Consider the following 27,621-nt stretch of genomic DNA (forward strand, 5'->3'; position numbering starts at 1 on the left):
ACACAAGGCCAGATGTACACTGGAGTTGCTTAACATGAAGACAGTGAATGTTTCGGGGGGGGACAAGATAGTTTTGACTTAAATCTGCTTGAAATTCTATGGGAAGGCCTGAAAATGGTTGCTTAGCAATGATCAAAAACCAACTTGACAGAGCTTGAAGAATTTTGAAAATAATAATGGGCAAATATTGTACAATCCAGGAGTGGAAAGCTCTTAGAGACTTGCCCAGAAAGACTCACAGCTGTAATCGCTGCCAAATGAGATATTTCTGCATTTAATTTTCAATACATTTGCTTACATTTCTTGAAACATGTTTTCACTTTTTCATTATGGGGTATTGTGTGTAGGTGGGTGATAAAACAACATATTTAATCCATTCTGATATCAAGCTGTAACACCACAAGTCCAGGGATATGAATACTTTCTGAAGGCACTGTACATTTCAAGATTGACATAATGCAGGTATTTTTATTGGGTTTTGATGCACACGGGTCCTTATTTGTTTAAATGTCAACTGCAGTAGATGCTGACACTGAAGTCTTCACTTTGTGCTCTTTGATGCGTAATGTACAGTGATTGAATTCCTCTGACTTTTGCATGAGAACTTGAGATTTGAATACTGACATGTTAACTATAACACACAAGCTACCCTACTGTACACATTATGGAACAACATCAGAGTGCAATGCTAAACTGCCAAACTATGACAGCGATTAGCCTGGCTGTAGTGGAGTCTAAGTTACTTCTCTGGCTGTATCAGATGTTGCTCTTCTTTTGTGAGAGGAGGGGGGTTTATCACCAGTGACAGTGGGCACATAATTAGCTACATCTGAAGGCTCCGATCTCGGGCCAAGATCTGGGTCACCTCAGCCCTTGGGGCCGGTCCATTCCTCTGACCCTTGACCCCTGAGGCCACTAAAGCTTTAGCCACAGTCTATCAGCTTCTATAATGAGCCCTGGACTCTTACAGATTTACAGAGTGGGAGCAAGGCAAGGAGACAAGAGAGAGTGGGAGAATGAGGTTTATTCAGCTGGAGATGGATGCTGCTGCCCCATTTAGTAGCTGTGTCAAGTCCTCCTCTCTCCATCCCACCTCCTCTCTCTTTCTGTCTTTGTTACTCTCTCACTTACTTGTTTCTTCGCTCGCTTGCTCGCTCCTTCACTCTCTCTCTCTTTCTCAATACACAAAAAAGGGGATTTGTGTCATAATAGGTATGTAATGTTTGGAATAAATGCCCTGATTCCATCAGAGTGCTATGCCATTGTGTCCTGTTTAGCTGTCTATTTTTGGTCTTTCCTGAAGAAACAGTTTTTTGCTGAATCAGTTCTCAACTGGGGAGAGACACAAGAGTTACTAAAAAGTTGCTAAGTTGTGTAGAAAAAAATAAGAGTCCCTAAAACCTTAATTACCCTAGAAGCGCCAACCGGTGTCAAAAACGTAATTTTGAAACTTTTTTATCCTAAAAGTGTAGGACTTTATCAAGCAACTAGTTACCCCCTCATTTGTAGATATTTTTACCACAAAGAAGAAAACAACTCTGTCCCAATTCCATCTGAAAGATGGATCTTTCAAGCTACCATTATCTCACAGTCAAACTATGAGTAACTTGCCAATCAGTTCTGAAAGTACGAGCATTTTTTTAATGTTCCAACTACTAGCCAATCAAAGCAACATGGACATTATCCCATCCCCAAAAAGCCAAACATAACACAATATCTGCCAATTAATTTCCAGCCAGATTGCTCCTCTCTGTCTGTTTTGGTGCACCTGTTTATCTATCATGCTATATGTAGCCAGTTAATGATAACCATCGTGTGGGTAGACAAAGATTTTCCCAAAAAACCTTCTCAATTAAATGTTAACTGCAAAGTAGGTTTACCTGGCAGAACTATATAATTATTTTTTGTATCAATTGGGTGGTGATTGTTTTGAGTGCAGTAGGTGTAACAGCAAAAACACCAGACTGACACATCCCTCTCTTGCTAGATTCGCAATTAAGGGGTAATTACATGTATTTTTTTATTACTATGATCTTGTCTTCTGATGAGATTTAAGCATTGACATGGACTCAGAACATTTTACTTTAGTTGTTTCTCTATGAATAATTGTAATATTGAGAGTAAGAAAATAAATAATCCCAAACCAGGAAAAATAAAACAGAGAAAAGAGAAATCGGGAAAAGAAAAACTTTATCTTATGGGGCCCCCTTAGAGTTGTTTATTAACCATTATTTTACCAGGTGTATTGACAGAAAACACATCTCTTGTACATCATGGACCCGGGAAAGAGTTGCAGGGTAAAGGAGAAGAATGTACCCCTGGTATAGAGACATTGACTGGGGGCTAATATATTTATATTTTTGAGTTACATGGGCAAAAATATGGGTACAACTGTACAACTACAATTTGACCCGAAAAGTGACCACCCACTAAGCATAGACCTCAGTTAGGAAAATATTCAGATCCCTTGACTTTTTCTGCATTTTGTTATGTTACAGCCTTATTCTAAAAATGATTTAAATGTATATATTTTTTCTCATCAATTTACACACAATACCCCATAATGACAAAGCGAAAATAGGTTTTTAGAAATACCCTTTTACATAAGTATTCAGACCCTTTGCTATGAGACACAACATTGAGCCCAGGTGCATCCTGTTTCCATTGATCATCCTTGATGTTTTGACAACTTGATTGGAGTCTACCTGTGGTAAATTCAATTGATTGGATATGATTTGGAAAGGCACACACCTGTCTATTTAAGGTCACACAGTTGATGTCAGAGCAAAACGCAAGCCATGAGGTCGAAGGAATTGTCTCTAGACCTCAGAGACAGGATTGTGTCAAGGCACAGGTCTGGGGAGGGTACCAACACATTTTGAAGCATTGAAGATCCCCAAGAACATAGTGGCCTCCATCATTCTTAAATGGAAGACGTTTGGAACCACTAAGACTCTTCCTAGAGCTGGTCGCCTGGCCAAACTGAGCCATCGGGGGAGAAGGACCTTTCTTAGGGAGGTGATCAAGAAACCAATGGTCACTCTGACAGAGCTCCAGAGTTTCTCTGTGGTGAGGTGTGAACTTTCCAGAAGAACAACCATCCCTCCAGAACTCCACCAATCAGGCCTTTATGGTAAAGTGGCCAGACGGAAGCCACTCTTTAGTAAAAGGCACATGACAGCCGGCTTGGAGTTTTCCAAAAGGCAACAAAGACTCTCAGACCATGAGAAGCAATATTCTCTGGTCAGATGGCATGATGGCATTCCTGAATGCCAAGCGTCACGTCTGGAGGAAACCTGGCACCATTCCTACGGTGAAGCATGGTGGTGGCAGCATCATGCTGTGGGGATGTTTTTCAGCGGCAGGGACTGGAAGACTAGTCAGGATTGAGGAAAAGATAAACAGAGCAAAGTACAGAGAGATCCTTGATGATAACCTGCTCCAGAGAGCTCAGACTGGTGTGAAGGTTCATCTTCCAACAGGACAACGACCATAAGACTACAGCCAAGACAATGCTGGAGTGGCTTTGGGACAAGTCTCTGAATGTCCTTGAGTGAGCCAGCTAGAGCCCGGACTTAAACCCGATCGAACATCTCTGGAGAGACCTGAAAATATCTGTGCAGCAATGCTCCCCATCCAATCTGAGAGAGCTCAAGAGGATCTGCGGAAAAGAATGGGAGAAACTCTCCAAATACAGGTGTGCCAAGCTTGTAGCGTCATCTGAATACTTATGTAAATATAATATTTCAGTTTTTATTTTTCGTAAATTTGCCAAAATTTCAAAACTTTTTTGCTTTGTCATTATGGAGTAGTGTGTAGATTGATGAGAGAAAAAAAACAATTTAATACATTACAGAAAAAGGCTGTAACGCATCAAAATGTGAAAAAAGTTATGGTGTCTGAATACTTTCCAAATGCACTGTATATGTGACTTGCTCTATCATAAACAGTCACTTTGACCCTGAAACACAGTTTTAAACTGTGCTGGAAAGAGAATGCTAGCTTTCTAATAAGACCAACATCATCTCTCTACTCCAAATATCAAGTGAGTTACGTGCCATTACCTGCTGATTTGGCACCAAATGTTTTGGAGAAAAACACAGTCAAAGTTTGCAGTTACTTTTAAGACATTTATTCACATAATTAATAAGAACTATTTGCTTAATACCAAACACAATACATGAAATCCATTGACACGAGTGCCCATGTTCTTCTTTTTCTCACTCAGTCAAGCTCACTTACACACACACACACACACACAACATATAAATTACATACAGCATGTACAGTGGGGCAAAAAAGTATTTAGTCAGCCACCAATTGTGCAAGTTCTCCCACTTAAAAATATGAGAGAAGCCTGTAATTTTCATCATAGGTACACTTCATGACAGACAAAATGAGAAAAAAAATCCAATTGTAGGATTTTTTATGAATTTATTTGCAAATGGTGGAAAATAAGTATTTGGTCAATAATAAAAGTTACAGAAAACGTTTGACCTCTGTCATTACTTTGTTATATACCCTTTGTTGGTAATGACAGAGGTCAAACGTTTTCTGTAAGTCTTCACAAGGTTTTCACACACTTGCTGGTATTTTGGCCCATTCCTCCATGCAGATCTCCTCTAGAGCAGTGATGTTTTGGGGCTGTTGCTGGGCAACACAGACTTTCAACTCCCTCCAAAGATTTACTATGGGGTTGAGATCTGGAGACTGGCTAGGCCATTCCAGGACCTTGAAATGCTTCTTACGAAGCCACTCCTTCTTTGCCTGGGCGGTGTGTTTGGGATCATTGTCATATTGAGGTTGGAAGGAGGTTTTCACTCAAAATCTCATGATACAAGGCCCCATTCATTCTTTCCTTTACACAGATCAGTCGTCCTGGTCCCTTTGCAGAAAACAGCCCCAAAGCATGATGTTTCCACCCCCATGCTTCACAGTAAGTATGGTGTTCTTTGGATGCAACTCAGCATTCTTTGTCCTCCAAACACGACGAGTTGAGTTTTTACCAAAAAATCTTCTTCTGGATCATCCAAATGCTCTCTAGCAAACTTCAGACGGGCCTGGACATGTATTGGCTTAAGCAGGGGGACACGTCTGGCACTGCAGTATTTGAGTCCCTGGCGGCATAGTGTGTTACTGATGGTAGGCTTTGTTACTTTGGTCCCAGCTCTCTGCAGGTCATTCACTAGGTCCCCCCGTGTGGTTCTGGGATTTTTGCTCACCGTTCTTGTGATCATTTTGACCCCATGGGGTGAGATCCTGCGTGGAGCCCCAGACCGAGGGAGATTATCAGTGCTCTTGTATGTCTTCCATTTCCTAATAATTGCTCCCACAATTGATTTCTTCAAACCAAGCTGCTTACCTATTGCATATTCATTCTTCCCAGCCTGGTGCAGGTCTACAATTTTGTTTCTGGTGTCCTTTGACAGCTCTTTAGTCTTGGCCATAGTGGAGTTTGGAGTGTGACTGTTTGAGGTTGTGGACAGGTGTCTTTTATACGGATAACAAGTTCAAACAGGTGCCATTAAAACAGGTAACGAGTGGAGGACAGAGGAGCCTCTTAAAGAAGAAGTTACAGGTCTGTGAGAGCCAGAAATCTTGCTTGTTTGTAGGTGACCAAATACTTATTTTCCACCATAATTTGCAAATAAATTAAAAATCCTACAATGTGATTTTCTTTATTTTTTTTCTCATTTTGTGTGTCATAGTTGAAGTGTACCTATGATAAATTACAGGCTTCTCATCTTTTTTAAGTGGGAGAACTTGCACAATTGGTGGCTGACTAAATACTTTTTTGCCCTACTGTAGTTGTTGACATAGTGGACAATTTGCTGAAAGTCCTCATAGGACAGCACCCGTTTGCTGGCTAGAAGGACCCGATACCTCTTCTTCCTTGGAGCCAAACCATGTTCCTTGTTGAACTTTATCACTGCAGTCAACTTTTTGTGGAAATTCTGAAACCAGAAGAGAATGGATTTAAAACATGCCTTTAATATGTGTTGAAACACTATGTATTCTCAGCTCTTGTATTTCTATTTATGATACAGCCTACTACCTCATGAACTTTATAATAATGTTGCTGCCCCAGTAATAACAGAAACATCAAGTTGTTTTACTCAAAAAAACTAACGCTTGTAAGAACTTGAATGTTTCTCTTCAGATTTGCTGGCTATCAAGGAACTATGATGTTCTCTGTTTGGTTTCTTTTTGTTTTCTCCTTTTTGGCCATTTCCGTGAAGAGGTTAATCAAAACTGCGATGTTGCCAATGAGCAGTGATGTTTTTCATCTATAAAATTATTATTATTTAACACACACGCACACTTTTTAACTAGTATTGTAGATGTGTCATTTTTTTATATAAAGGTATGGGAAAATTTCATACACTGAACAAGAATATAAATGCAAAATGCAACAATTTCAAAGATCTTATTGAGTTACAGTTCATATAAGGAAATCAGTCAATTTAAATAAATACATTAAGCCCTAATCTATGGATTTATGACTGGGCATATTTCAGAGATACGATAACAAATGTTAGGCTGGGTATCAGTCAAGTAAGACCTGATGAGAATGATGGTATGTGCCCTAGCCTACCACACAAAGGCACTATGGATTTATGTTCCCTGGTTGACACAGACATGCTCAGGAAAGTGATACCTGCCTTCTTGATCCTATTCCCACCAAAATAGTTTTTAATTGCATATCCGAAGAAGTGTAAACCACTGCACTAAACTGCTATGGTGAAACTCCTTCTGAAGAAAAGTAATCTAGATTCCTCAGCTCTTACATATTTTTGGCCAATCTCCAACCTTAAGCAAAATACTGGAGAAATTGGTTTTAAAACAGCTGAATTATTTTGTATATTTGAAAAATTCCAATCTGTTTTTTGGGCCCACAACAGCACAGAGACATCCTTAGTTAAAGTGGTAAATAATCTTAGAACCAACACAGATGCCAAACAGCTCTCTGTCCTTGTACTCTTGGATTTAAGTGCTACATTAACCTGGAGAGGTTGGTTGGTCCCTCCGGTCCAGTTCTAAATAGGTTTAGGACTTATTTAACCCGGTAAAGAGTTTTTTTTGTCACCCTTGGTGAACATAACTCAGAGAAAATACATATCACATGTGGCGTTCCACAAGGTTAGATTTTGGGTCCGGGTACTGTCCGGTTTATATACTGTATGTTACCCCTTGGCAGTGTTGTCAGAAAGCACAGTATTGATTTTCACTGCTACGTAGACGATACACAACTTTATATTTCTTTGTATCCAGAGGATTTCAGCTCCACAGATACATTATTAGACTGTATTAGTGATTTAAATACTTGGATGGCTCACAACTTCCTCCAGCTAAATCAAGGCAAGACCGAGGTACTTATTGTTGGAGCCAAATCACAGAGCGAGAATCTGGCCGCACATTTTCATTCACGGGTAATAAAGATAAAAAACCTAAGTGTTATTTTAGATTCTGAACTCAATTTCGAATTCCACAAATAGCTTTTTTACCACCAGAGGTACATTGCCACGGTGTGGCCGTTTCTCTCTCAAGTTGATACAGAGACTCATCCATGCTTTCATTAAAAGCAGGCTTGACTACAGTAATGGTCTCCTGTCTGATCTACTGAAGAAAGCTATTGGTCATCTGCAAAACACACAGAATGCTGTGGGAGGGGTACTATCCAAGACCAGACGGAGAGCACACATTTCCCCTGGTTTTAATATCTCTGCACTGGCTGCCTGTGAGTTTTAGAATTCATTGTAAGATTATTTCATTGGTTTTTAAATCAATACACGATTGTGCACCCAAATACATGTCAGACATGGTTTTAAGCTATGTCCCTCAGGTCCTATGGCACTGGCCTTTTAACTATCCCAAATCCTAGGACCAAGAGGCATGAAGAGGCAGCTTTTAGTTAATATGCCCCCAGCCGAAATGGTGGACATTTTTAAGAGCTCTTAAAACACACATTTTTACCTTTGCTTTTCCTTAGGGTGCTTTTTAGTCATTCAGTTCATATTGTTATTGTTTTTTACCCTCTTATGTTTGTTGTGAAGTAAATATTTAAGTTTTTATTTTCATTGTTTTTATTAGTTTTTTTTTCCTGTGAAGCACAATTTGTTGCATTCCAGGTCTGAAATGTGCTGTATAAATAAAGCTTGATTTGATTTGATCTGGGCAGGGGTGTACTTGGCAGCCAGGTCCACCCACTTGGGAGCCAGGCCCATCTAATCAGAATGAGTTTTTCCCCACAAAAGGGCTTTATTACAGAAAGAAATACTCATCAGCACCCCCCACACCGCCTCAGACGATCCCGCAGGTGAAGAAGCCGGATGAGGAGGTCCTGGGCTGGTATGGTTACACATGGTCTGAGGTCGTGAGGCCGGTTGGACATACTGCCAAATGATCTAAAACAACATTGGAGGCAGTTAATGGTACAGAAATTAACATTAAATTATCTGGCAACATCTATGGTGGACATTTCTTCATTCAGAATGCCAATTGCACGCTCCCTCAAAACATCTGTGGCATTGTGTTGTGTGACAAATGTGCACATTTTAAAGTGGCCATTACACAAGGTGCACTGTGTAATGGTCAAGCTGATTAATTAGCTTATTGGTATGCCACACCTGTCAAGGGGAAGGGTTATCTTGGCAAAGGAGAAATACTCACTAACAGGGATGTAAACAAATCTGTGCACAACATTTTGGAGAAATATACTTTTTGTGCGTATGGTACACTTGGGATCTTTTATTCCAGCTCATGAAACCTGGGACCAACACTTTAGATGTTGCGTTTATATTTTTGTGCAGTGTTGATGGTCATTTCATGCATTTATGTAACCTGTCTTTAGGACAAATGGGACAAATATAAGCACCCATCATGCACGCATGCATACACACACAAACATACACACACAGACAGACAGATCCCATAAGTTACTGCAAATGTTTTATGCGCTACACATTCCTCATCTCTCGCTCTTGCTCGCTCTCATGTGTTCACACACACACACACTTGGCTTTAATATAATAGCAAGCTAGCTAGTCAGTTTACTTGTGCCTTATCTCACACACACGGACACGGACAGATAGGCAGACACAGAAACACGCATACATTACACTTTACTCACTCACAGCCAACAAAACTTGACTAATAGTTAAATGGCAAGCACTTACCATTGGTGAGTTAATTCATCTGGTCACTTTTCTTGACCATCTCCTCATGGGTAAAAAGCAAATAGTAGGGCTTTCTTTGTTGGCCTTGCAAGTGCACCTGATCTCGTGAGCCTTTTCAATTTCTTTCCCAGCATCACTGATATATTCCCCGTTGACCGACTGAAGCACCTTAATTGACGGATCCACCATTAACGGGGATCTTCCTCAGGTGCCTCCTCAAGGGGCTCGGCTTCGACTACAGTGAGCTCGTTTGAGTCGCTGTCTGCGGAGTCGCTGATGGTGACGCTCTCCGGGTTAGTGTCAAAAAGTAGTTTCCAATAAGTTGACGCCACTGATCGTCTGAACCAGTTCCCAGCACAACATTATTATATAAAAATGTCGATTTCCGATTTCTCTCTCTCGGGAATCCATCGATGCAGTAGAAAGCTAAGCTAGTTAGCTAAGGTGTAGGCAGTAGTGACAGTGTGACTATGTGTGATGGGTGTTGAAGTGCGAGAGAGTGTAACCTGAAGTACACTTTGTTTTCATGTGGTTGATACGTTACAGTAGCTTTTGATTGGGCAAACAGGAAAATGAACCGATTGAATAGCCTATTGTAGCTTGATTCAAAATATATAGCTAGCTAGCTAGTTTAATTCTTTCATGATTTAGGAATAGCGGAGGGTTGTAATAGTGCAGTTAAGATACAGCTGTGAAAGCCTGATATATTGCAAGCAACTGAACCAATGTGAAATTGCTTCGTTGCTATGTCTCATCCTACGTTTATAAGATTAAAAACTATATTTAAACTCTGAATTTGGCAATAATACATACAGATTATGAAAGCAAAGACATTGTTTTGTTTAAACCAGATGAAACCCCCAACAGCGACAAATGTAAATGTTAACAAAAACACCATTTATATCCAAATTAAGCCATTGCGACTTCCGACGGATTATGATAGAGTGCATCACATATCCTCCGGGGGTTTAGTGGGGCCTCTACCTCATAGGCACCACCTGTTCAGGGGGTGCCAGAGGACTGTTGGTTATTGAGTGCAATGACACACACACAACTTACTTTTTGTAGATTTTGTTGGATCCCCCAAATGTCTCATGATTTTGTCAAACAACTTGTTTTTTTATACCGTGTCCTTTTTTGTATTCTTTGTATTCTCTCTACCTGTGGCGCTTTTCACAATTTGTGCCCCCCACTTTCTGGGCAAATTAACTCAATAATATAAATACATATTTGGCCTCCAGTCAACATCTCTATACCAGGTTGGAAATCCCATCTTTCAGATGCAATTGGAACTGAATTGATTGCCCATGGAATTCTGAAGTTAGAGCTGAAAGTCTGAGAGGGCCCCAGCGCCCATATCGGATGCCATCTTAGGTCGTACTGGTATGTCAGATTAGAGATACTGGATATAATGAGGAGAGGCCTATGTGTCCGCCCTAACCATGGGATTCGTTGTCCACAAAGCCAAAGATTTTATAGTAGTCCATTTTCTTCTTCTTTATTGGCTGATTGTACCCAACTCGTAGGAGTCCCCACCCAGTTGACTAATTTAAAATGGTGGAAGCCCTCCATGCTTAAACGCTTTATATCCATGTTGAGTCCTCTATCTATCTCATGACAACAGGCACAACTCTGATATAAAGTTGTTTTATTCGAAGTTGCCGAAATGTCATGTGCGCCCATTTATATCAGTGCATTCGTAACAACCTAGTCTCTCGTTGCCATACCTCCAAGATCACATTGTTGTCACACCTCCCTTGAAGGTCTGGAGGATTTTGTATTGCAACAACGGTTTGAATGGTCCACTGGCTCCCAGTGCAAAGATTTTGATTGGATGTTACATTTCAAGAACCCTCACCCCACACGCCTGTTGAAGGGGTGCTGTGTGTTATATGCATCACTGTTTTTCGTTGGGGTAGTTGTTGCATATGCTAGTTTCAAGTGCTAGTTTTCAAATTATCACGTGTGGCCGACAGTCTGCGGTTTTATATTTATTTAGATTGGATTACAATGGTAATGACAAATGTCACAACACGTTCTAAACTTTAAAAAATATGTATTTTTATTTTTATTTTTTATTATTCATAATACAAAAATCAACTTACATTGCTACATCAAACATGTCTAGCAAACCAAACACAGGTATTAACAATGCTCAAACATACAAAAAAATATAAATAAAATACAAAAAAGAAACAATTTAAGTGCAATTATATTCACTCTGAAAATATCTTATTATAATGATTCATGAAGATGTTATTCTTTTTGTTATTCACTAGGGTTAGTGTTTTAATAAGATAATTAAATTCAATCAGAAAAATGTGTAATTTTGGTATATAATTTTGGAATTTTTATTTGTATTTGGCAACAAGAATAAAACAATTAACAATCATTTCAGTGGTTTTGTTATCATTGCAATAGTAACATATTAACATATTTTATGTTAAAATTATAGGCAGTGTTCATAATGGTAAATAAGTACTTTGCAAGGTTTTCCCAAAATTCAGACACAAATTTACATTCAAAGAACAAGTGAGACAGATTCTCACCTTCTTTTTCACAGAAAACACAGATATCATCAATAGCCACAAATTTGGACATCATAGAATTACATGGATATACCGTGCCTTGCGAAAGTATTAATTCAGCCCCGTTGAACTTTGCAACCTTTTGCCACATTTCAGGCTTCAAACATAAAGATATAAAACTGTATATTTTTGTGAAGAATCAACAACAAGTGGGACACAATCATGAAGTGGAATGACATTTATTGGATATTTCAAACTTTTTTAACAAATCAAAAACTGAAAAATTGGGCGTGCAAAATTATTCAGCCCCTTTACTTTCAGTGCAGCAAACTCTCTCCAGCAGTTCAGTGAGGATCTCTGAATGATCCAATGTTGACCTAAATGACTAATGATGATAAATACAATCCACCTGTGTGTAATCAAGTTTCCGTATAAATGTACCTGCACTGTGATAGTCTCAGAACAAGGAACACACCAGGCAGGTCCGAGATACTGTTGTGAAGAAGTTTAAAGCCGGATTTGGATACAAAAATATTTCCCAAGCTTTAAACATCCCAAGGAGCACTGTGCAAGCGATAATATTGAAATGGAAGGAGTATCAGACCACTGCAAATCTACCAAGCCCTGGCCATCCCTCTAAACTTTCAGCTCATACAAGGAGAAGACTGATCAGAGATGCAGCCAAGAGGCCCATGATCACTCTGGATGAACTGCAGAGATCTACAGCTGAGGTGGGAGACTCTGTCCATAGGACAACAATCAGTCGTATATTGCACAAATCTGGCCTTTATGGAAGAGTGGCAAGAAGAAAGCCATTTCTTAAAGATATCCATAAAAAGTGTTGTTTAAAACCACTTGTTCCTACCTGGCACGCAGGCGTCCCATCTAGAGCTCTGGAAATGCAAATGCGCTACGCTAAATGCTAATAGTATTAGTTAAAACTCAAACGTTCATTAAAATACACATGCAGAGTATTGAATTAAAGCTACACTCGTTGTGAATCCAGGCAACAAGTCAGATTTTTAAAATGCTTTTTGGCGAAAGCATGAGAAGCTATTATCTGATAGCATGTAACACCCCAAAAGACCCGCAGGGGACGTAAACAAAATAATTAGCATAGTCGGCGCTACACAAACCGCACAAATAAAATATAAAACATTCTTTACCTTTGACCATCTTCTTTGTTGGCACTCCTAGATGTCCCATAATCACTATTGGGTCTTTTTTCGATTAAATCGGTCCATATATAGCCTAGATATCGATCTATGAAGACTGTGTGATAAATGGAAAAAAATAGCGTTTCATAACGTAACGTCATTTTTTAAAATTCAAAAAGTCGATGATAAACTTTCACAAAACACTTCGAAATACTTTTGTAATACAACTTTAGGTATTAGTAAACGTTAATAAGCGATCAAATTAATCACGAGACGTAGTGTTTTCTATAGGGGTCTGTCTTGAAATACTGTCCGTGTATTTCTCAACCAAAATATCCGGTCGGAGACCGGAAGAAATGGGCTGTCTCTTGTTCGTTTGACCAAGAAACAAATCCTAGGCAAATGACAAGACTGTTGACATCGTGTGGAAGCTGTAGGTACTGCAACCTCAGCCATATTTAATGTCTTTCGCCCATAACAATGGGTTGAAGCGGCGGATGGATATATTTTTCCACTTTCAGTGATCAGATTTTCCTGCACTTTCCAATGAAACGCACATTCTGTTAAAGTCACAGCCGTGATTTAACCAGTTTTATAAACGTCTGAGTGTTTTCTATCCACACATACTAATCATATGCATATACTATATTCCTGGCATGAGTAGCAGGGCGCTGAAATGTTGCGCGATTTTTAACAGAATGTTCGAAAAAGTAGAGGGTAGACTGAAGAGGTTAAAGTTTGCCACAAGCCACCTGGGAGACACACCAAACAGGTGGAAGAAGGTGCTCTGGTCAGATGAAACCAAAATTGAACTTTTTGGCAACAATGCAAAACGTTATGTTTGGCGTAAAAGCAACACAGCTCATCACCCTGAACACACCATCCTCACTGTCAAACATGGTGGTGGCAGCATCATGGTTTGGGCCTGCTTTCCTTCAGCAGGGACAGGGAATATGGTTCAAATTGATGGGAAGATGGATGGAGCCAAATACAGGACCATTCTGGAAGAAAACCTGATGGAGTCTGCAAAAGACCTGAGACTGGGACAGAGATGTGTCTTCCAACAAGACAATGATCCAAAACATAAAACAAAATCTACAATGGAATGGTTCAAAAATAAACATATCCAGGTGTTAGAATGGCCAAGTCAAAGTCCAGACCTGAATCCAATCGAGAATCTGTGGAAAGAACTGAAAACTGCTGTTCACAAATGCTCTCCATCCAACCTCACTGAGCTCCAGCTGTTTTGCAAGGAGGAATGGGGAAAAATTTCAGTCTCTCGATGTGCAAAACTAATAGAGACATACCCCAAGTGACTTACAGCTGTAATCGCAGCAAAAGGTGGCGCTACAAAGTATTAACTTAAGGGGGCTGAATAATTTTGCACGCCCAATTTGTCAGTTTTTGATTTGTTAAAAAAGTTTGAAATATCCAATAAATGTCGTTCCACTTCATGATTTTGTCCCACTTGTTGTTGATTCTTCACAAAAATATGCAGTTTTATATCTTTATGTTTGAAGCCTGAAATGTGGCAAAAGGTTGCAAAGTTCAAGGGGGCCAAATACTTTCGCAAGGCACTGTATCTTATGCAAAATGTTGAAGTGCACTTCCTTAACTTTGTTTGGTATACAGTATTTGTAAGGTCTTAACCATGCATTTTTCCAGACAATGTCAGGAATAAGCATGTTCCAGAAAAACTTTCCTCTCGGTGTAAGTTGGTTTTGTGAATGAAGAATTTGTCTTATATATTTATTACAACAAGTTTTCTCAAGTAAGCCCACGCCTTTCAATCTGAGTTCTGGATAAACTTTGATCATTCCCAAAATTAAGATGACTTTTCATAAGTGTAGTTAGACCACTGGGAACGGCTTTGATCACAGAAATAAACTCTCTGAAAGGTATTGGAAACTTTTTCAATGTTATAAATTGTTCATATGTGAGAATACTACCCTTGTTGTCGAAAATATCAAGAACAAAGTCAATATTCCTCTCATGCCAGCTGGGGTTGAACAATGACTTATTCCTTACAGTTATGTCTGAATTATTCCGCAAAAGAGCTTTATGAGGGGAAAAATTGTGCAGGAAACATATTTTCCAGGCCAGTAAAGCTTGTTGGTGAAACCTAGCCAATTTAGCAGGTAATCTTTCAGGAATATAATTACATTTCAGTAAAAATTGAAGACCTCCCAATTTATTAAACACATTATTTGGAATGAAATACCATATTGAATCAGTATCGAGCAAACATTTTTTCAACCAGTTTATCTTGAAAGTGTGATTTATGTCAACAAAGTCCAACACTTCTAGACCGCCTTCAGCTCTTTTGTTAGAAAGGACATATTTTTTTAGTTTATGAGACTTATTTTTCCAGATGAAGTCAAGAAAGGTCTTATTGATCTCTTTACAAGTAGCTGGATTTACACATAACGATATTGAGGGGTACACAAAACGAGACAGTCCCTCTGCCTTGGACAGAAGTACTCTCCCAAGTATAGAAAGATCTCTTTGTAGCCAATTATTAAATACATTTTTAGTTCTTTTAATTTTAGGAGAGAAATTCAAATGTTGTCTGACTAAGTGATTTTTTGACAGATGTATTCCTAAATATTTAACACAGTCCTTTACAGGAATATTTTCAATTTCTTTATCATCAGAGTCAAATAAACATAAGATTTCACATTTAGAACCATTTAGTTTTAATCCTGATGCAATAGAAAATGCAGTTAGAGCATTAAGGACATGTGTGACCTGGTCTTTGTCTCTTAAGAAAAGAGTAGTATCATCAGCCAGTTGGAAAATTTTGATTCCTTTGTTAAAAATGGTTAAGCCATACAAATTTGCATCATTCAGAATATCTAGAGATAGAAGTTCCACAACCAAAATGAATATAAATGGCAAAATTGGGCATCCCTGTCATACACTTCTGTTGATACTAAATATTTTGGAAGTATTAAGGTTTAGGAGCACAGAACTATTTATATCTTTGTAAAACATACGAAATACTTAAATAAAATGTTCACCAAATCCAAAAAGTTTAAGAGACCTAAAGAAAAATTCATGTTCAATTGTGTCAAAGGATTTACAGAAGTCCAGAAATAGGACAACCGCATCTGAGTCAATTGCATTTGAATAATCTATAAGGTCCAAGACTAAACTAATGTTAGAGCTTATGTGACGGCCCTTCTTAAATCCTGTTTGAGTCTCATTTATAATGGTATCTATTCCTTTCTTTAATCTTTTGAACCCCGCCTTCGTTCCTTCTTGTCGCGCCATCTGACGGATCACCACCTCAAGCTGAACCTCGGCAAGACGGGGCTGGTCTTCCTCCCGGGGAAGGACTGCCCGTTCCATGATCTCGCCATCACGGTTGACAACTCCATTGTGTCCTCCTCCCAGAGCGCTAAGAACCTTGGCGTGATCCTGGACAACACCCTGTCGTTCTCAACTAACATCAAGGCGGTGGCCCGTTCCTGTAGGTTCATGCTCTACAACATCCGCAGAGTACGACCCTGCCTCACACAGGAAGCGGCGCAGGTCGTAATCCAGGCACTTGTCATCTCCCGTCTGGATTACTGCAACTCGCTGTTGGCTGGGCTCCCTGCCTGTGCCATTAAACCCCTACAACTCATCCAGAACGCCGCAGCCCGTCTGGTGTTCAACCTTCCCAAGTTCTCTCACGTCACCCCGCTCCTCCGCTCTCTCCACTGGCTTCCAGTTGAAGCTCGCATCCGCTACAAGACCATGGTGCTTGCCTACGGAGCTGTGAGGGGAAAGGCACCTCAGTACCTCCAGGCTCTGATCAGGCCCTACACCCAAACAAGGGCACTGCGTTCATCCACCTCTGGCCTGCTCGCCTCCCTACCACTGAGGAAGTACAGTTCCCGCTCAGCCCAGTCAAAACTGTTCGCTGCTCTGGCCCCCCAATTGTGGAACAAACTCCCTCACGACGCCAGGACACCGGAGTCAATCACCACCTTCCGGAGACACCTGAAACCCCACCTCTTTAAGGAATACCTAGGATAGGATAAAGTAATCCTTCTACCCCCCTTAAAAGATTTAGATGCACTATTGTAAAGTGGCTGTTCCACTGGATGTCATAAGGTGAATGCACCAATTTGTAAGTCGCTCTGGATAAGAGCGTCTGCTAAATGACTTAAATGTTAAATGTAAATGTAAACTGTATAAGCGGCCACAGTTTCTCTCTGGCAGCCTGATCCTGTGGTTTCAGAGCTTCTTTGATGCGGAGTTTCTTCTCGTCCAGAAACTTGTTCCCCTTGACCATTTTCCATATGATGTCCCTGTAATGGCGCATAATTAAGCGCAAGATGATATTGCAAGGGGGTCAATCAGATCTTCGTTTCCCAAGTCGATGTACCGCATCAATCACGTCTCTTAGCCTGTCTTTGAGCATTGGGGCCACTTTTCCCAGGATATTAATGACTACTTCTCTAATATCCTCTCCCTCTACCTCTTTTACACCTTGGATTTTCAGATTCCACCTGCGAGAGTACCTTTGAAGTTCAGCTATATTCTCACACAGCTCATTATTTTTGGATTGCATTTTCTTCAGCTCATTCTCTAGGAACGTTATCTTTTCCTTGTTCTCGCACACAATTTTGTGTAGTTGATTGACAGTTTCTGACAGATTATCGATCTTCTTTGATGTTTCTTCTGTAGCCCGCTCTATGATGGACACTTTGGAGAGCGTGGCGTCTTGTTTAGTAGACAGGGACCGGATTGCAGAGAAAAGTTCCGACATGGAAATGTCTTCTTTTACTTTTTTTACCGGTGGATTTTAACTTGGGGTCTGAGGTAAAGATGTTGCAAGGATTTCATCCTGGTCAGTTTTGTTCTTTCTCTTGCTTGAGATCGCGGCTTCTTGTGTATCCACGCTGCTCTGGTCCACGTTGTGGCTAGCTAGCATGTCAGCCGTCTTCTGTGAGACTTGGATATTTCATCAACTTTTGTCTTTCTGTCGCGTTCTTCCCATTCAACTTGACAAAAACTAACTCTAAACTTATCCCATGTCCATAAAGTTATAGTTAGTTTCTTTCAATATTAATAGCCAATATTTGACTGTTAACCACCTAACCCTCTATTGCTTTGAAGAGTGCAAAAACACTCCCTCTCAAAACGACGCCATCTTGGAGTCTCCCAACACGTTCTAAACTGCTCTTGTGTCACACACCTTTTACCTTGTCTCCATTCATCCACATGGCTGCTATCTGCACTTTGCTACCACCAAAAATATTGTGAAGATTGCCCATTACTTTGTTTTTGTAAGGACAAAAAACACAGAGGCAGTGGGAGAACCTCTTCAAGTAAGTAAATACATGTTTTTAATGTTAGAGTATGTATTATTAGCTAGCTAGCTGGTGACAGTAGACCACTTTGAAGGCTAACTTAACTGATCGCTGTTAGCTAGCTAACTTTACACACTGTTTAACGAAGTGAATTAAATGTCATCAGCTAGCTAACTTCCTATGAGCTAGCTATCTTGATGTAATCATTGTAAATTAAAAAATACAGTCCAAATGCATTTGTAGATAACAGCCATGGAAGACGGTGAAATTGCAGCTCCACCTGGCAGTAAAGGGAGAGTGTAGGCTACTGAATATAGCAGGTCATTTTGTGGGAGGACATTATGAAAAGATTCTCCAGTTCCAGTCCCTACAGGGGAAAACTTTGCGGACAGAGAGATAATAGCAACATAATATTCAGTGCTGTCTAATTTGATAATAATATTTTCTGTCCTCAGATATGGAAAGCTGTGAAAGCCTGTTAGCAGATGAAGAGAAAGGTCCCAATAAATGAGACTAAGAGTATATCCTATATGTTATATGTGTAGGTCTACCTATGTTAGCAAATGTTGTATGCATCACACACGTTGGACAAATCTATTACAATTGGAGCAGGCAAACCCTGCTGGAGGTATGCTGGGTGTGCAGGGTTCTGTTTCAGCCCAGCAATAATGCACCTGATTTAACGTATAACATCAGATGAGTTTAAAATTAAGTCTGCTATTGCTGGGCAGGAATAGAATACAGTAGATCAGGGATCAGTGGAGCAAGGTTGGTCACCACTGTTATGAAGATTTGTTCACCTGAAATTATGCTTTAGTAATAATGGCCTACATGATACTAGTACTAAATTATCTATTGTTGTTTAGACCAATCTTTACATACCACAGTGGAGGCTGCTGAGGAGAGGATGGCTCATTATAATGGATGGAATGGAGTCAATGGAGTGGTATCAACCACATGGAAACCACGTCTTTGATGTGTATTATACAATTCCATTGACTCCATTCCAGCCATTGTTATGAGCCGTCCTCCCCTCAGCAGCCTCCACTGACATATGAGTTAGCTTATTTGTACATTTTAAAGTGATAAAATGTGGATTCAAGTTTTTAAACTTGTTTTAATTGTTAAACTATTATTCAAAATGAACTTGTGTCAATGTTGATTAATCACTTAACACAATCCTGCAATAAAGAGGGGAAGGAGTTCTGTCTTTAATATTTCTGTTTCTCAAATAAACACTTCATTTTTGTCTAGTTGTAAGATCTCAAATCTAGGTGCTGAAAGCGTTTCACAGGGACGCTGGCCCATGTTGACTCCAATGCTTCCCACAGTTGTATCAAGTTGGCTGGATGTCCTTTGGGTGGTGGACCATTCTTGATACACACAGGAAACTGTTGAGCGTGAAAAACCCAGCATCGTTGCAGTTCTTGACACGCTCAACCAGTGCGCCTGGCACCCACTTCCATACCCCGTTCAAAGGCACTTAAATCTTTTTCACCCTCTGAATGGCATGCATACATAATCCATGTCTCGATTGTTTCGAGGCTTAAAAATCCTTCTTTAACCTGTCTCCTCCCCTTCATCTACACGGATTGAAGTGGATTTCACAAGTGACATCAATAAGGGATCATAGCTTTCACATGGATTCACCTGGTCAATCTATGTCATAGAAAGAGCATGTGTTCTTAATGGTTTGGGTATTTTGTGTATGTTCTCAATTAAAAATTACACCAGTAGACAATGTATATGTCATCCCTTTGAAGTGATGACATATAACATTGTTTAGTGCAAATCCAACCCTTGTTATTTAGGTACAGTATGAAAATAAGGGTGACAATTAACCTGCAGGAGATGAGTGTTACAGTTAACATTTTATGAAGTTGATTTAAATGTATTTGTTTAATTTTAGCAATGTTTGTTGCAAAAGGATTTTTTAGTTATTCCCACGGACAGACAGTATATGGGTGCTCTATAAATCACTAGCGACTGCGCTAACACAGTTGACCTTTTAGGTCAATAATAATATGCTGTTTTTATATTTTAAAAATGGTTGGCTTTATAATCGTGAGAGAAATGTAACTACTGTAGCTATTAGCTAGTTAGTTATACCTAGGTAACGTACAAGGTTAGCTGACTTTTCTATACACAAACCTCATTGTGACCAGATACTTTTTGTCCTTCGTGCTAGCCTTTACAGTCAAATATCACTTCAGAAATATCAACATAAAAATATTGATATGGCCAGCATTGTAGACCATTTCTCCCTTCTTGCTACAGCTATAGCTCATCTCGAAACATTAGAAATGCTTTGAAAACCAACATGCTGCAAACACTGAAAGGTTTTGTCACCAGTGCTTGTTTTGTTGAAATGTTTTGTGCTCACGCACTAATCTGGTGAGCACCTTTGGAGTTCTGACCAAGCAAGCGTTTTAGGGAAGCATGTTTCACGACGAGGCTAGTAAGAACCTAACTATTCCGAAACTTCTATTAGATCAAGCCTCATGTAGCAAATTAGCAATTCTATTCTTTGTTGACCAGATTTGACACTCATTGACTTCCGTAAAAAAAAATCACTTTGGGCTTATTTTCGTGGGCAGATTTTAGCCGGGGTAAACCCTCTCACTTAGCCTCTTCCTCTCAGGTCAGTTTAGCTATATCGCCAATTTCTCAGCCTCTGAGTATCACAGAAACACAACACTTTCAATGAATAACAGAACAAAGTTTATGACAAGTTGCTGTGGATGAAATGGATCAAAATAACTTTTAAAAACATATATTTTTAAACATCAAATGTAACTACAAATGTGTGAACATTGAAAAAATACATTATTGATTATTGTCATTAAATATTTATTATTTAAAAAACATTGGAGATGGGGAATTTAAACCTTTTGCTTGTGTTACAAGAGATTCATAAAATGAAAAGTGCTACTGCTTGACAGACAGTCATTACCAATTTGGAGCTTTCAAATATAGAAATATGTTGGCGCTTTTAGGGTTCATAAGACAGTAAGTCTGGGTGGATTAGGGAGACGACCGAGGTAGTTACACATCTCTTTGTAGCAACTCGTAGCTAATTGTAAAAGCAACGGGATGTCAGAATAAACAGAGAACGTGAATAGTATGGCACCATAATACGATGCCCTATGTAGCACATACTGTACAGTATGTTACAGCTCCCTATATGTATTGCAGACACTACTAATAGGCCTATTGGTATTATTTCTGTGATCTAAGTAGGATGGTTTTTCGGGCAGATGGCAGTTTGCAATCTAGGGCAAGGAACCTCTCATCTCTCACACAGTTGTATACCATTTAAAGGACCAGAACTAATAATGGGAAACTATTGCTCACTGTAGTCTAAATCAACATGAACTATTTCAAAAGTTGCCTTGCAGGATAAAGAGGATGAGATCAAATGATCAAACCTGTATACGAGACAAATCTGCACAGGCATTATACAATTTCTCCTGCACCATAGAAAACACATTATGTTTAGCCTTGTGATTAATTAGACAATGTTCAGGGTGTAAACAAAAACAAGGTTATTTACGGCGTCCTACTAATAACTCAAAACTACTCAAAACAACCCCAAAATACCCAAACAACCCATTTACCAATTTCCATATTTAGCAATAAAAGTGGTGAAGGAACGATGGGATTTTTCTACGGCGCAGGCTCCACATGTTAACACTTCATTTTAAGGGCAGGTGTGGTTTCATGTCAATATCCAATAACAATGACCACAGTTGGAGCATTTTGAGAGGTCTGTTTTAAAGTAGTTATCACCTCTTAAACCACAATGTGGGCTTACTTTGTTATTTATCTACAATTGTTTACATTTTGGGATTTGGGACTGAACACCCTTTCTATAATTCTTTAGATTTTCTGCTTTTTCCCATGGCTGTCTTTCAGAAACAAGTTTCCTGTTGGGGAATGCCCAGATAGTGGAATGGCCAGTAGTATACAGTAATGACGGGTTTTGTAAGCTGTCGGGGTACCACAGGGCAGAAGTCATGCAAAGGAGCAGCACATGCAGGTAAGAACTGGGCCTCTGTCCCTGTCCTGTCATTCATTTATTTCCACTGTTCACAGAAGCGTAACACATCCACTGACGGTTTACACATGCATGTAATGTGAGTTGACAGTGGGAAAAGGACTAAAGCAGGTCCAGACACAGTCCAGTTTTAGTACACACACAAGGTATATGTAGAATATCCAACTGCTCTGTGATCACATGAAAAAAAACAGTTGAATAAGAAATTAATTATAACTCATCTGCTGCAAGGTTTTATACTTTGATTGATTTGATACATAAAGCATTCATATAGGCTTCGTAAGCACTGCATAAATCACAAATCATCTATAACCTTATTTCATGCTCTATAAAAGATGAATAAATGTAAACAGATAAATGTACGTGTATGTCACATTATGATATACCATAATGTAACATACCCATACATTTATACAGCATGATATACAGTTATAGATGATTTGTGAAGCATCTATGTAGTGCTTATATTCCTGACCCCTTCCACACATGCTTTTCCTTTCATTTTTTATGTTTACAAATCTGTAAACAAATACACTGAGTGTACAAAACATTAGGAACACCTTCCTAATATTGAGTTTCACCCCCTTCCCCCATTTTTCCCTCAGAACAGCCTCAATTTGTTGGGGCCATGGACTCTACAAGGTGTCGAAAGCGTTCCACAGGGATGCTGGCCTATGTTGACTCCAATGCTACACACAGTTGTGTCAAGATGGCTGGATGTCCTTTGGGTGGTGGACCATTCTTGATACACACGGGAAACTGATGACCGTGAAAAACCCAGCAGCGTTGCAGTTCTTGACACACTCAAACCAGTGCACCTGGCACCTACTACCATACCCCGTTCAAAGACACTTACATTTTTTTTTATCTTGCCCATTCACCCTCTGAATGGCACACACACGTCTCAATTGTCTCAAGGCTTAAAAATCCTTTAACCTGTATCCTCCCCTTCAGCTACACTGATTGAAGTGGATTTAACCAGTGACATCAATAAGGGACCATAGCTTTCACCTGAAATCGCCTGGTCAGTCTGTCATGGAAAGAGCAGATGTTTCTAATGTTTTGTACGCTCAGTGTATGCAAAATTTTTACTGACAATGCCGAATAATTTCCTCTGTGGATAATACTTGATAATGCGTGTGCAAATTGTGCAGTTATAAGCTGCTGTTGTTTTAACACTTTGTGTTTCCCTCTCAAGTAACTCATGAAACAGTAATGGTAATTGCATCTCAGTCTGTACTTGGTGGAATGTTCAGTATATTTGTATAGTATAATCTAAGGTTTCTCTGCTCCAGTCCTGGGGGCCCTGTATACAGGATTTAATATTAACAAATCAATACGATTAAGAAGGCTCAATTGCATGGCCAAAACAGCTGGCTTGTCCTTGTATATAAGGATTGGCAATTTAACAGTCTAACATCAGCCTGCTTGTGCTGAGGTGGGAGGGAGGCGTTATTCATACTGTATAAATAGTAACTTTAATGGATTATAAACTGTTGGAGAGGAAATGGTGAGATATCTTTGACGTGATACATTCTCGATTGAAAGTATTTTAATTAGGGTGTCCTGCACACTTGTAATGCCCAAAGGAGTGGGATTTGCTGTCATGCAGGAGATGGAGCGTTAAATTGTCCCCATAAAATGTACAACACCCCTCCCTCCTCATTTTCGCCATGTCTTCATGTCAATGCATGCTCACAGAACCAAATAGATACTTTGACACACAGCAAGAGTGCTTACGTTTCTTTACTGAAGCTGGGCACACTGAACTTGCAGACACTGACAGTACTGAGGCTTCTGAAAATAACCCCCACTTGCTGCACACTGCTCTTCCTAAGAAATAGACAGACAAAGATACAAAAGCTGTTGCTATGGGGATATCTTCCATAAAAATAAAAATAAATTCACCTGATAATGATCAGTGTAACCAGAATGATAGGAGATAAACGTTGGAGAGGATGAGAGGGATTGACGGAAGTGGCTTTAATTGGTAGACTTAGGCCTAGATCAGATCGGTGTTAACCGGCGGTAATTGACAATCGCATAGCATATGATTGTTTTTTTTCTTTAGGCGATGTCGGAGGTTTAACACGTTGGAGCTGTCAAATTGGTGAGCGGCTCTTGTGGTCATTGTCACGAAACCCCACCCATCCTTATATCCCACCAGTGTTGTACAGTGCCTTCAGAAAGTATTCATATCCCTTGACTTTTTCCAAATTTAGTTGTGTTACAGCCTGAATTTAGCCTGAAAGTAGATTAAATTTTGATTGTGTGCCACTGATCTACACAGAATAACCCACATTTTAAAAAATGTATACAAAATTGAAAAATGAAATGTCTTTAGTCAATAAGTATTCAACACTTTTGTGTTGGCAAGCCTAAATATGCTCAGTAAAAATGTGCTTAACAAGCCACATAATTAGTTGCATGGACTCACTCTGTGTGCAAATATAGTGGTTAACATGATTTTTTTAATGATTACCCGTCTCTGTATCCCACACATATACAATTACCTGTAAGATCCCTCAGTCTAGTAGTGAATTTCAAGTACAGATTCAACCACAAAGACCAGGGAGGTTTTCCAATGCCTCGCAAAGAAGGGCACCTATCGGTAGATGGGTGGGTCAAAGCAGACACTGAATATCCCTTTGAGCATGGTGAAGTTATTAATTACGCTTTGGATGGTGTATCAATACAACCAGTCACTACAAAGATACAGCCGTCCTTCCTAACACAGTTGTCGGAGAGGAAGGAAACTGCTCAGGGATTTCACCATGAGGCCAATGGGTGACTTTAAAACAGTTAGTGTTTAATGGCTGATAAAAAATAAACTGAGGATGGATCAACAACATCTTAGTTACTCCACAATACTTACCTAATTGACAGAGTGAAAAGAAGTCTGTACAGAATACAAATATTTCAAAACATGCATCCTGTTTGCAGTAAGGCACTAAAGTAATACTATTTAAAAAATGTGTCAAAGAAATTAACTTTTTGTCCTGAATACAAAGCGTTATGTTTGAAGGTAAATCCAGCACAACACATCACTGAGTACCACTCTCCATATTTTCAAGCATGGTGGTGGCTGCATCATGTTATGGGTATGCATGTCATCGGCAAGGACTAGATCGTTTTTTGGAGAGGATAAAAATAAATGGAATAGAACTGAGCACAGACTAAATCCTAGAAGAAAAGCTGGTTAAGTCTGCTTTCCAACAGACACCTTTCAGCAGAAAATAACATATAACTGAAGGCCAAATATACACTGGAGTTGCTTACCAAGATGACATTGAATGTTCCTGAGTGGCCTGCTGAAACTAAGTGGTAAGACTTGAACATGTCTGTCTAGCAATGATCAAAAAAACTTGACAGAGCTTGAAGAGTTTAAAAAAGAATAATGGCCAAATATTGTATAAGGTGTGCAAAACTCTGAGACTTGCACAAAAGGACAAAGGGGATTCTAACATGTATTGACTCAGGTGGTTGAATACTTATCTAATCAAGATATATATTAGTGTTTTATTTTTCATGAAAAACATTTTTTTTAGCATTTCTCTTCCACTCTAACAAAGTATTTTCTGTATATCGTTAAAAAAAGAGACAATTTAAATCAATTTTAATCCCAATAACAACAAAATGTGGAAAAAGTCAAGAGGTGTGAATTCTTTCTGAAGGCACTAAGTTCAGAATGAGAAAGTGTAGGCAATATAGAAAAAAATTAACTAACATTCTAAATCATCAAACAAAATAATAAGGTTTTATATCAGCCGAATTGAGGTGTTGCCTTGTGGTTTGAGGTTAAGACCATCTTCAACATTAGACATCTTCAGCTCCTCAATTTAAGCACACTTGAATCTATTTTTTTTCTGGGCCAGGTAGACAGCCTCTTGTTGGGGTAAACCTTCACCCTCTTGGCCCAAGCAAAAGGAAAACATATTTGGCTTCACCACGGTCAAAAAAATATGCGATAGTCTGTCTGAATGTTTTGGGAACTTTTGAACGATGTTCTGTGCATCCTTAAACTAACATTGTGTGATGATGTGTATAACTGGACACATCCACCGCAGGCAGGGAGCAGCAAAGGGTCATCGACAGAGCAGGTTAGGGTTTGATCAGGGGTACAATGGCAATAGTTTACATGGAGAAAATATTCTGATTTAGGCTTACCACAGGATGTTTAGAATTTGAATTTAATGTTGCAATCAAAATCTGAAATATTAAAATCACGATATAGAGTGATACAACTGCCAACATTTAGGAAATGCTGCTCAAACACTCAAAGCACAGCTTTTAAAAGGGTCATCACTCTGATGTTGCATCAATGTTCCATGCTCATCCACAGTTCACCTAGGGTTTGGAGGTTATCGTGTTGTCAGCCCTCTCTTGTTTACTCAGGCCTCTCTTTTGTTCAACACAAACACTGTATCAATAGGATTTGACAGTCAACGTCATCACGTTCCCATGAGAAAAATTACAGTTCCGTGAGTGATAAAATGGTGTCTGTTGTGTGAATGTTTATGCCACATAGGTTTGCACGACTAACCCTCTCTCTTTTGTGTTCCCCATCTGCCTTTCAAACGAACCCTACCTACCATGCCTTTTTGACCCTCTCCTTCTTTGGCTCCCGCAGTTTCATGTATGGGGACCTGACAGACAAGAACACAATAGATGAAGTCAGGCAGACCTTTGATAACTATGAATCACATTGCTTTGAAGTGCTGCTCTATAAGAAGAACAGTGAGTATAAAGATGTCACTAACTATCCTTGTCAATTTAGCTTAGGGGTTTACCCCTGTAAGGATGGGGTCAAAGTGCCTACTGTTTTTAGCAACGTTTTATTACTGAAGTTCCCTCTGGGGAAAATCACGTTATTCTACAGTATTCTATTCTCACTGACATTATATGATTTTACACTTAAAGGTGTTTTATGCAACAATTCCACCTGCAATATTCCTAAGTATCAATGGTATGTATATATGTAGAGGTAAATGGATACAAAATTGGTAGTAATCTATTCTATGACATAGAAATAATCAGATATTAACTTGGTAAAATTGTAATTGCACTATTTGTTTTACCTTTATTTATTTAACTATATATATACTATATATACTCAGCAAAAAAATAAACGTCCTCTCACTGTCAGCTGTGTTTATTTTCAGCAATCTTAACATGTGTAAATATTTTTATGAACATAACAAGATTCAACAATTGAGACATAAACTGAACAAGTTCTACAGACATGTGGCAAACAGAAATGGAATAATGTGTCCTGGAAAAAAAGGGGGTCAAAATCCAAAGTAACAGTCAGTATCTTGTGTGGCCACCAGCTGCATTAAGTGCTGCAGTGCATCTCCTCCCCATGGACTGCACCAGATTTGCCAGTTCTTGCTGTGAGAT

General features: G+C 39.3%; 1 protein-coding gene across 1 annotated transcript in view; it reads left to right on the plus strand.

Moving 5' to 3' along the window:
- The window catches only part of LOC123990852 (potassium voltage-gated channel subfamily H member 5-like), a 116,424-nt gene that overhangs the window by 16,903 nt on the left and 71,900 nt on the right, over positions 1-27,621 (plus strand). Inside the window, 2 exon segments of the mRNA XM_046291778.1 lie at positions 22,080-22,203; positions 26,852-26,958. Coding sequence (XP_046147734.1) covers positions 22,080-22,203; positions 26,852-26,958 — 231 coding nt within the window.

This window comes from Oncorhynchus gorbuscha, linkage group LG12 (genome assembly GCF_021184085.1).
Source record: "Oncorhynchus gorbuscha isolate QuinsamMale2020 ecotype Even-year linkage group LG12, OgorEven_v1.0, whole genome shotgun sequence".
In the NCBI taxonomy this organism is placed as follows: domain Eukaryota; kingdom Metazoa; phylum Chordata; class Actinopteri; order Salmoniformes; family Salmonidae; genus Oncorhynchus; species Oncorhynchus gorbuscha.